The sequence below is a fragment of the Xiphophorus hellerii genome, chromosome 15 (genome assembly GCF_003331165.1).
Source record: "Xiphophorus hellerii strain 12219 chromosome 15, Xiphophorus_hellerii-4.1, whole genome shotgun sequence".
Taxonomy (NCBI): Eukaryota; Metazoa; Chordata; class Actinopteri; order Cyprinodontiformes; family Poeciliidae; genus Xiphophorus; species Xiphophorus hellerii.
The window spans coordinates 21,484,578-21,495,190 of NC_045686.1; the positions used below are offsets into that span (position 1 = coordinate 21,484,578).

At 38.9% G+C, this 10,613-nt stretch overlaps 1 protein-coding gene across 1 annotated transcript; it reads left to right on the forward strand.

Moving 5' to 3' along the window:
• The first annotated feature begins 3,004 nt into the window (after positions 1 to 3,004).
• On the forward strand, positions 3,005 to 10,063 carry LOC116734735 (uncharacterized). Its single transcript, XM_032586285.1, has 4 exons — positions 3,005 to 5,714; positions 7,425 to 7,568; positions 7,908 to 7,988; positions 9,258 to 10,063. Exons 1-4 carry the CDS (start codon positions 3,251 to 3,253, stop codon positions 9,374 to 9,376), a joined length of 2,808 nt encoding a protein of 935 aa, XP_032442176.1. The 5' UTR covers positions 3,005 to 3,250; the 3' UTR covers positions 9,377 to 10,063.
• The last annotated feature ends 550 nt before the right edge of the window (positions 10,064 to 10,613 follow it).

Genomic DNA, 10,613 nt, shown 5'->3' on the forward strand with positions numbered 1-10,613 from the left:
CAGCGGGTGTGTGTGTGTGGGGGTGTGTGTAGGGGTGTGTGTGTGTTATCAGCCTGATAGGCTCCGCACACAGCGGGAAACAGGCTGTCAACAACACTGGACAAGAACTAACAATGAACTCGCCCTTTCTCTGCTCCACATAAGCGTATTTTCTCAACTGTCACGCGCTGCTTGTATTAGAAACGGGGTCAAAGTAATGGCGGAGGAGCAGCGCCTAATTAGACCGCTTATTATTCAGTAGTTGTTTCTTTAGCAGCCGCAACAGTTTCCCGCCACTGACAGCAAAGCTCAAAAAGAGCGTTAGCCAGGAAGCTAACTGGGGTTAGCGACAAGATTAAACTGCTCATTTAGTAGGTGAGTACTTTGAGCTGTCTAACTGCCGAATAAAGGGCATAAAATCATTACAACTTTAAATGTAAACTAATATCACAGACATTTATTTTTAAAAAAAATAATTTAGGTTAGCATGAAGCCAGAGTTTCCTTGTAAGGTTTGCTAAAATTGATAGCTAATTTTAAATTTTTTTTTTCAAAACAAAAAAGTATCATAGTGCGAAAAACAGTATTCTGTCTATTCCAGGATTTTAACAAAGGTATATTATATATATATATATATATATATATATATATATATATATATATATATATATATATATATATATATATATATATATATACTGTATGTCTAAAATTGTATAACAATAAAGTTCAGCCCGAATCTTCCTGATACCCAAAAAATCTGAACAGGAGGTTGTCTCTTTATTATTATTTTTTTTACCATGACTCTATGTGAGCAAAGATAAGTGAAATTATTTTAAAATCAGAAATATCCTTTGAAAGCAGATGTCCGAAGTCAAGTTACCGTAATTCTATTCAAAATCACAGGTGGTGCAATTGTTGCTGTCAACGCTTTCTACAACCACCTTTAGTCAATACATTTATCATATAACATTAAGGTTGGAGTAGCCTTACTGTAATTCTATTACAGTTTTACTGTAATTTTATTACAATTTTACTGTAATTTTATTAGTTTTACTGTGATTTTTATTATTATATTACTGTAATTTAATTAGTGTTACTGTAATTTCTTTAAAATAGCACAGTAATTATATAACATGGTTACTGTGATTTCATCACATTTTTATCAAAAATAAAATTACAGTGGTCCTGTAGTAGAATTACAAAAAGTTGTCATTTTACAGTAGTTCATAAAACTGCATACTTTGCTAGCTTTTAAAAGTTTAAATGTGAACTTGCAACATAATTTACCAAACTCTCAAAAACTGTTTTATTTTTCTAATTTAAAAAATATACATGTATATTTTAAAATCGCTTTATTTTACTGTCAATTTAAATCTGACAAACTGAAGCAAAACAAAATATAGTATTTTGCAGCAGCAATATTTGCTTGTTACATAGAAGTCAAAGCATTGCAACCAAAGTGAAAAATACTTTGATCTAAAAACATAACTGATACATTTACAATCATGGTAATATTACATTGAATACAATGAATTAAATAATCTTTACTAAAACAAAATGGCCCAAACGTCAAAGTTTCCAAGCAAACTGCATGTCAAAGTCATAAAAACAATGTTTTACCAGCTTTTCCATGTAAAGCTTGCAGTCAAAATTCTAAATGCCTTTGAAGGAAGGAAGGGATCCATCAATGTCAAATATTGAAGTTACATATTTTTCAAAATTTTATTGGAACCCCAACAGTACATTGTAAACATTTGGGCAAGTTTAAGGCTTAGTGAACAGCCAAACAGTACGCGCAGTACTCCGATGTTGTTTTGTTACTCATTCTGCCGCAAGTTGGCTCAATTTTGACGCGCAACACGTAACCGGTAAAATCCGGTTTAAGATTTTCAAAATAAAAGATCCGGAAGTAGTTCATTATTTCTTGCGCGGCCCGGTGGTTGGGGACCACTGCATTAACGCATTAAAATGTCCAGGTTAATCACGTGCGCTAACGCGTTACCGTTGACAGTCCTGTGTGCGAGAAAAGAAAACAGTTGAGGCATCTTATCCTCAAACAACTTCCGCAAAAAATAGCCATTTGCATATTATTCTAGGTGAACTGAACTAAAAAGCACTTGTGTTGCACATAATGCTAGCTGAGAAATAACCGAAGTTAGCTTTAGCAAACAAGTGAGAGTAGCTCAATATAACCACATAGAATATATTTTCTTACACAAACAAACACAAAACTGCAACACTTACCCGGTGAAAGTCATTGTTGGCCCCGCCCTCTAGCCCATGAAAGTTCGCCTCCAGCCGGTAAAAATCCCACAATGCAACTGTACATTAAAAGTTTACAGTACAGCTGTAAATTCCGCACATGATCCAGCGGTCCAATCACGTCCCATATACTTTCCATACGCATTTCAGATCACAGTAAAAAGCTGTATTTTCAAAACCCAGCCACCTTACTGTATTTTCATGCTGTAGTTTTTACAGCTGCTGTTCCTACTGACTCTGACGGGCCCTCTTGTGATCTAAGCACCAGTTTTGACTTTGAAATAGGAAGCAAAAAGTATGTTTTTCAGTATCATGTTTTTTCTTTTTGACTTATGTAAGGAAAAGTTAAAAATGACAGAAAAATACATTTTTATTATTATAAGTAATTAAAAATTACTTAGAATATTTTTTATGCCTGATTTAAATTTTAATTGGATTCCCCAATATAGTTACTTTATAATGCAATATATTGAGAACTTTATCATGTATTTAAAAATATTGATTTATTAATTTGATATAGGTATTTTCAATTTATTCAAATAATTAAGCATAGCATTGTATTAAAAAAAACACAAAAAAACCTTATTGATATGACTGATTTGTGTCACTGTAAGGCCTCTGTAGAAGGAAAACTATTGAAGAAATGGGAGGGAGGAAAAAGGAGATGGAAGGTTATATCATTTATGTATTTAAATGATGGCCATCAGTTATTTTACTGCTGGTTATAGACTAACTTGAGGTCCACGTAAGATTAGCCTGTCCCTGGTTCAGCCAAGGCTGTTACTTACTGATGTTTAACTGATACAATGCACACAATAACACAAGGAGATTCTTAGAATAACTTTGGCATCTGATAAGTTAACAAATGTGCTAGATATACAAGTTCAAAGCAAAAGAAGAACCTTTAATACATTTAAGTTTGAACGCTTTTCCTAAAAAAAGAAAGTTTTCCTGTACTTTCATTAACAGAAAATAATCATGTGTTGCCGTTCTCGAAGGTAGTGTTAATGCTGCTTATCTGTTTGTTTTTTAGGTATTCTTACAGGAAGAAAATGGAAACAATCCCCCTAGGAATCAGTCTGCAAACAGAGCCCACTTTCCCACCACCTTCTCCAAAACGAGCGAGGACAGACTGCGCTGCGACAGAAGACCTCCACGGGAACAGCGGGTTCGACTCTTCACAGCTTCGGACATCTCAGGATGCGATTAGCAACCTATTGACGAATAACCTCCAGGAGACCGACGGCCTTATAACAGCAGAGAGTGGGCAGTATCATGATGAAAACCCTACAGGACTTCCTTCAGATGTTACTCCTGCTACTCATGTGACTTCAGAGTCAAATGAGGTGTGTGTGAGTGTCGAGAGAGAGGAGAAGTCTTTTGTTATCGAAACAGACGAGCTAAGTCCCGCCAGCAACAGCACACCCAGACTTCCCGACTGTAAACTGCTGGAGAAGTCGCTCGAGGGTGAAAATCCTGGTGTCTGTCTTCAGAATGACGAGAATGATGGGAATCTTGGGACTTGGGCTCAAACTCAACCCAGTCTCGTTCAGGCAGTCACCTTCTGTTCACATCAGACGGCTGACACAGATTTATGTCATGCTTTCAGCCAACTGGCGGATGCTGTAGAGGGTGATCTGAAGAGAGAGAAGGCACCTCTGAGGAGTCCCACATCCTCCTTCCAAGATGCTCTCCCACTCTGCTCAAACGCTGAAGCGGATCATTGTCAGAAATCTGACCATCGGATTCCTGAAAATGTCTCAGACGTAGAAACAAAAGGTCAAGGAAGCAATACCTTTGTCAAATCTTCTGAGGGATTGATTACTTGCTGTGAGTTTGTGTCAGGCACAACCATATCAGCTGAAAATGTGAGTTTCAAGGATCACAACTATGTGGTAGAGGCAGAGATTCCAGCAGCTGTTAGAATCAGTCAAGAGGCTGCCGAAGAAGATAATGAGGCCGACGCATTCTGTGTAATTGACCCTGTAATCTGGAGTGAAATTGATGAGGAGGTTGAACGACTGCTCTGTAACTCAGACGGCGCTGCAGGTGGAGAATTATCTCCATTAGTTGAAGTCTGCAACACTGAAGCAACTTCTCCACTTTGTTCTGAAGTCAGAGCGTCACTGGATTCAATTCCAGACTCTGAGCAGCTTCAGAGAGACGAAAATAAGATTGGCAAAACAAGCAACTTGATGCAAGACCAGACCGACAATGAGGGCAAATACAGTCCTGCATTTGCTGGAGATGATGGAACTGGAGAGATCTGCATTACGACGGGAAGTCGGCTGAAAGTTGCTGTCAGCCCTGACCACATGGAGATGCCTGAGCTGGAATACTCGCACGGCAAAACTGACAAAGTGGAAGAGGTTGCTGGGTTCATACAAAGTAATTCTCCAAAAGAAACAGAAACCGACGAATTGAGGAATTTAGAATCGGAGCGGCAAAATAAACAAGGAGACTGCAACAGTTACCAGAAAGAAGGAAAAACACAAAAACATGGCAGAAATCTCAATAGTATTGACGACAAACAAGAAAATGAGCTCGGTGAATCTTTTGAGGGCAATATTTGCGTAACCTATGTGACGACTGAAGGCAAGGAACAAAACCAAAAGGTAAAAGTTGGCGGAGAAATAAATATAGACGAGCGGGAAACTGGGGAGCGCATGCAGAAGCAAAGTGAGTTTGAAGACGACATTAGGGAAGAGTCTCCCATTCAAGATGTCAGTGAATGGGCAGAGACCAGGTTGAGTTTTTATAACGGAGAAGATCCAGAACAAAGTCTAGGTTGCTTGGCTCACGATCAACACATGCCTGATGTGTCCACGCTCCACACCGTTCCTCCTACGACTGACGCAGTCGTTCCGTGCCCATCTCAAAACGCTCTCCATGGCGTCAGATATTTCCCATCTGCCTTCACTCCTGGCAAGGATGTGCTCGGTGGGTTTGACACGTTTGAAAAGATCAAACTCTTTCCAGATGATGATGATGGTGCCACAGAGCTCCTGAACACACCCCAGGAAGAACAAGAACACCACATGCAAGTGGCAGAAAGCGAGATCAATGAAAAGACACTTGAAGATAAGAAGGAGTGCACAGAGAATGGGTTTGACTCCAGTGATTCCAGTTCTAATGATGTCCCAAACTTCACCCCATACCTGGAAAAAGAGCCAAACAGCGGATCAACCAATGATTCCTCTCTCTGCTCACATGATGAATTGAACCTGCAGTCAGCGTCTTCTGCTGTTCCTACTGACTCTGATGGGCCCTCTTGTGATCTAAGCACCAGTTTTGACTTTGTAATGAAGGAACACTTTGGCAGGGTCTTACAGGAGCTCAACTTATTCTTTGATATCAGTAGAAACGAATTCACAAGGCCGCCCTCGCCTGATTTACCCGAATCCTCGGAGGACCACTCTACCAAAGTGCTGAGTAGCCCTGGACTGGAATGCTACGTTCACACGTCAACAGGTAGCTGTGTTGAAAGATAAGTGTGTTTGTAGATTTGTTATTATTTTATTGAATATGTTTGTACATTGTACCATTCCTTGCATTCCCTTGGATCTTTTCAAGATATTTTATTGCGATTTTAGACAGTAGGCCCACACAGGCAACAGGGAAGCTGGTTGTAGATTATGGGAAGTTGGGTAGAGATAAATCTTGGACAATCCTGGAATAAAGCCTGGGTAATACTTTATTTGAAGGGGTGTGCATAAGACTGACATATGCATAAGACTGATATATGCGTGTTTATGACATGTTATGGAAACATGACATAACACCTGTTATGAACATGAAGGAGTCTACATGAATGGCTATGACTTTTGTCATGAAGTCTCATTCGGTAAATAATGACATTTTTAATGCAAAGTTGTACTAAATGTTGCATTAAAAGTCCATTAAAATGACCAACTTTGCATTATTCTATAAATAATGACACTTTAAATGCAAAGTTGCATAAAAGCCAAAGCCTGTTTCAGGTCGCAAATGTCATAAGCCTGGTACAGAAGTTTCTCTTCCAACAGGACAGCCAGATTTCAATGTTTCATAGATCACAGGATGTAGAGTGGACTGGAATCTGTGGCGAGACTTTAAAATGAATGTTCACTGACTCTCTCCATCCAGCCTGAATGAATTTGAGGTATTTTGCAAAGAAAAATGGGCAAAAGTCTCAAGGTGTATTCACACTGGCCTTGTTTGGTCAGCTTTAATCAAACTCTAGCTGCCTAAAGAGTCCAGTTGATTTGGGGAGGTGTGAATTCGCAATTGAACTTTAATGCAAACCAAAAAAGCGAACTCTGGTCTGCCTGAAAACCTAGGTCTCAGTTCGGTTGAAGAGAACTCTGACGAGGTTCGAATGCATATGTGAACGCTGAGCGGATCGGTATTCCGGGTAAATACAATTAAAACAAATGTGCTAGTCTAGTGCTAGTGGAATAAGTGGCACATGGTATTTTACCAAAGATAAAAGCGAAAACCTACAACTGCGAAAATCTGACAGCACTCCATGTTTGTTTACACTTAATGAATAAGAATGCGCTCAGTGTCTTCTTCTGAGGTTTTTGTGTCTTTTCCTTCGGTGGTTCTTGGTGCAGCGCCACCACAGGTGAGGAAGGTGACAGATTTTTCAAAGTGTTTGGTCCGTTTGACTCAGTGCAGTGAAAGCAAACAGCGAAGTGTCAGGTATAAAAACACTTTCAGGTGCAAAGCTGGTAGAGATTTGCTCCAAAACACTGGGCTCCAGATGGTGCTTCTATAAAGTATTGACTCATAGGGTTGAACACAAACGCACACTTGTCGGATTCTTGTTTGTTTTCTTTCCACTTTACATTTATTCACCACATTGGTCTCATAAAATCCCAATAAAACATTTAAAGTTTGTCGTTATGACATGGCTTAATGTGATTAGATTCAATATGATGTGAATACTTTCACTAGGTTAGATGGTATATATTTTAATATCTATATGAAGAACACATGCATCTATAGCTATTCCCCCATCAGGTATAATGTGGTAATATTTAAACTCTAGAGGTATAAAGAAAAACGATAATTTATGTAGAAAGGGTAAATAATATGTAAATCATCTGAGCCATAGAATAACATTTAGATTCAGCCATACAGTGATTATTTATTGGACTCCAGAGAGGTCAGCTGTCTTATGTCCATTTTTTGATGAAGCTATTGAAGACCACGGCCTGGTGATGTGTGGACTTGATCCAGCCGTTTCCTGTCCGGTTATCAGGAGTGATGGCGAACAGGAAGTACCTCTCAACAGAAACCTGGAGCAGAAACCATCGATGGACACCACAGAGAAGAGCAAAGGTTAGATTTAAAGATGTACATGTGAGTTTTCTGACTCATGTACAAAATTTATAAAAGAACATTTCCAGATACTGCTTGTATTTTTCCATCCATCCATCCATCCATCCATCCATTCATTCATTCATTCATTCATTGCCTGATTTTAACAGATTCTATGTTTAGACCCTGACAGCTGTAGAAATATCTATCATTATTTCATAGAGGTCTTTAACTCTATAATTACAGGTTCAAAATCACTGAAAACTTTGTAAAGTTCTGATAAGTTTTGAAATGAGAAAATAAAAATGTGTCAGAATGTAAGCATTGACCAGTCCTGACTTGTGATCATGTTGTTTTCAGAGTCCCAGAAGGCGGAGCAGAAAGTTAAAGTTTGGTCTCCATCCTTCATGCGTCTGCCTGACTCGGAGCAGCTGAGCCACAGTGAGTTTCATTTTTAAACTGTGACTCATGCCATTTATATATTTGCCAAAACCGGGATGGCTTATCACAGGAGGTGTGGGAGATTTTCACATCAGAGAGGAAAGTTGTCAAAATGAAATTGGCAGGTGTAGAAAAATATCACATCTTCATTACAAATAGTCTGGTGCAAATGAGGTGCATCAAAACCCTGTTGAAACAACATAGATTAAGGTTTTATATATGAAAATCCCCATTAACAGCAGCATGTAGGAAATGTAGTAGAAACAAATCCTCTTCTTCATTACCAGTCTGATGGCATCTGCTCAAAGTAAAGCTGCCTTTAAATATTTAAAATCGTCAAAGTGAAGTTTGAAAATCTTTTCAAATCGAATGCATATTTTACACTGTATAAGAAAATGTTCCAACAAACATACGCTCTTTAGGTGGATTCACAGCAGCCCTGTTTAATCCGCTTTAATCCAACTCCAGTCCGTTTGCCTACACAGTCTGGAGAGGTGTGAATGCGCTATTGAACTCTGATGCTAGCCAAAATAGCTAATGGTGCGTTCACACCAAAAGTGTCAGGCGTGTCTGGTTTAAATTCAAAGTCTATGTGGAGGCATTTGAAGCCTCCCGAGCGTCCAATGGAAAAAATGGCTAGAGCTGATGCGTCTGACATGCCCTCGACGCGCCTCTACATAGACTTTGACCATAAACCAGACGCGTGAAACGCTAGGTGTAGAGCAAAATGTCAAGCGTCTGCATTCAAAGTGCATACGCGTCGAACTCGAAGCGTTGGACGCGTTTTTGAAGCACGTAAAGCTTACCCAGAACTGTACTTACCCAGAACTGCATTACGTGCGGTTCTGGGTAAGTACAGCCAAAACAAAACATAGGAGCCTGGCGCTACTGTGAGAAATGGCTCGTGGTCTTTCGCCAAACACAAAAGTGAAATCCTACAACCGTTAAAATCTGATGCCACTCCATTTTCGTTTACATTTCATGAAGAAGGAAGTTGAATAAGAATGTTGCGCTCAGTGTCTTCTTCTGAGGTTTTTGTGTCGTTTCCTTCAGTAGTTCTTGATGCAGCACCACCACAGGCGAGGAGTGGAACAGGTTTTTCAAAGAGTTTGGTTCGTTTGACACAGCGCAGCGTGAAAACAAACTGTACCAGCTGAAACTGAAGCAAGCGTTGCAATCTTGATCCCCTGTTAGTTGTGAAAACACCTTTAAAAGCAGCAGGAACACTGTGTACACAAAGTTCAACCCCAGCACTCCCTTTGTGTGCAGGACCACCAGATCTACCCAGGAGGCTGGAGCCTTTGAGAACGTGCACGCGGCCAATCAGGGTTGGACTTTCAAAACGAGCCAAGACCAAACAGCTCCACCACGCACATCCATACAAATAAATACGGAGACCCGGAGGGTGTTGTTTGACCAAATGATGTTGTCAGGGTTCTGTTTTGGTTTCAACGTTCAAGAGGTGTGATGTTGTTGTCTCTGGTTATTGAACAGGGTTCTGTTGTTGGTTCTGGTTTCCTTCTGTCACAATGTGGCGTTTGTCACATTTAGCAGCTGTGGTGGTTGGGCGTGTGTTACCAGCTGAGTAAAGCAGCAGCAGCAGCAGCTTGGTGTTACTTGAAGTAAAATCTGCTTATTTATTTATTTATTTATTTATTTATATGTAATATTTAACTATTTAAATCTTTAATGTTGTAATGTTTACATTGTATTTTTAACATATTTTATTGTATTAACGCAGTTTCCATTACTGTAGGCATATTTGCTGTAGGTGTATATTGTTCCTGTTATGTGTGGGTGTATTCAGACAGTTTTCATTAGAGTGATGATGTTCTTAGTGTGTTCTGTTACTTTTTAACCATTAAATGAGCATTGATGTGTCTAACATAACACAAACCGTAATCAAATTCTTTCTTTTGTTTTGTCTGTAGGAAGAGTATAGTGTTTGAATAAGCTAGTTAACAAGATCTCCAGGGTTCCTCTGTGGTCTGTAAGGCAGGCAAAATGCTGAAATTAGATTTTAATATTCATTTAATTTGCCTCCAAAAATCATTCTCTTTTTTTATATTGTCATTGGTTAAACATCTTGTATTATTTTCCTTCCCCTTTAAAATGGTAACCTACTTTTCTTCTTAAATCTAAATATAACATCAAAGTTTGTGGCTCCTGTGTGACAAAGTGTGAAAAACCTCAAAGGGCTTCAATACTTTTGCAAGATACTTCATGACCTGCCAGAATTGTACTGGTTGATCATTTTCAACTAGTTTGCTAGAAAAAAACCCCTTATTTAATCATTAATTCAGGAATTTATTGAAAAAGAAAAAACAAAGGCAGGTTTTTGCTGCACAAAAAGGCCTGAAATTCATTTGTTTGGTGAGTCATTTAAATCTACAGACAAAAATTGTTTGAGTTGTTCTGTCTTCGCTAACACCATTCCAGCCTCTCTAGCTTTCTGTCCTCTTAAGTTGAACTTGAAATCCTGCTGCATTCACTGTACCTGAAAAGGTGGGATATTCTTGTTCTGCTGTACATTTTGCGATGAACAACAAATATTGAAAAAAATGAGCAAGTAGGATTGACCAGTTCTTTCTTTGAGATTTTATTATAATTAATAGGAATGATATG

Bases quoted from the DNA above. Each gene is read 5' to 3' on its own strand.
- LOC116734735 (XM_032586285.1), top strand. From the start codon at position 3,251: ATGCTGCTTATCTGTTTGTTTTTTAGGTATTCTTACAGGAAGAAAATG. The intron at 5,715-7,424 runs GTAGCTGTGTTG...TTTTTGATGAAG, and splicing joins CTACGTTCACACGTCAACAG to CTATTGAAGACCACGGCCTG. The intron at 7,989-9,257 runs GTGAGTTTCATT...CTTTGTGTGCAG, and splicing joins CTCGGAGCAGCTGAGCCACA to GACCACCAGATCTACCCAGG.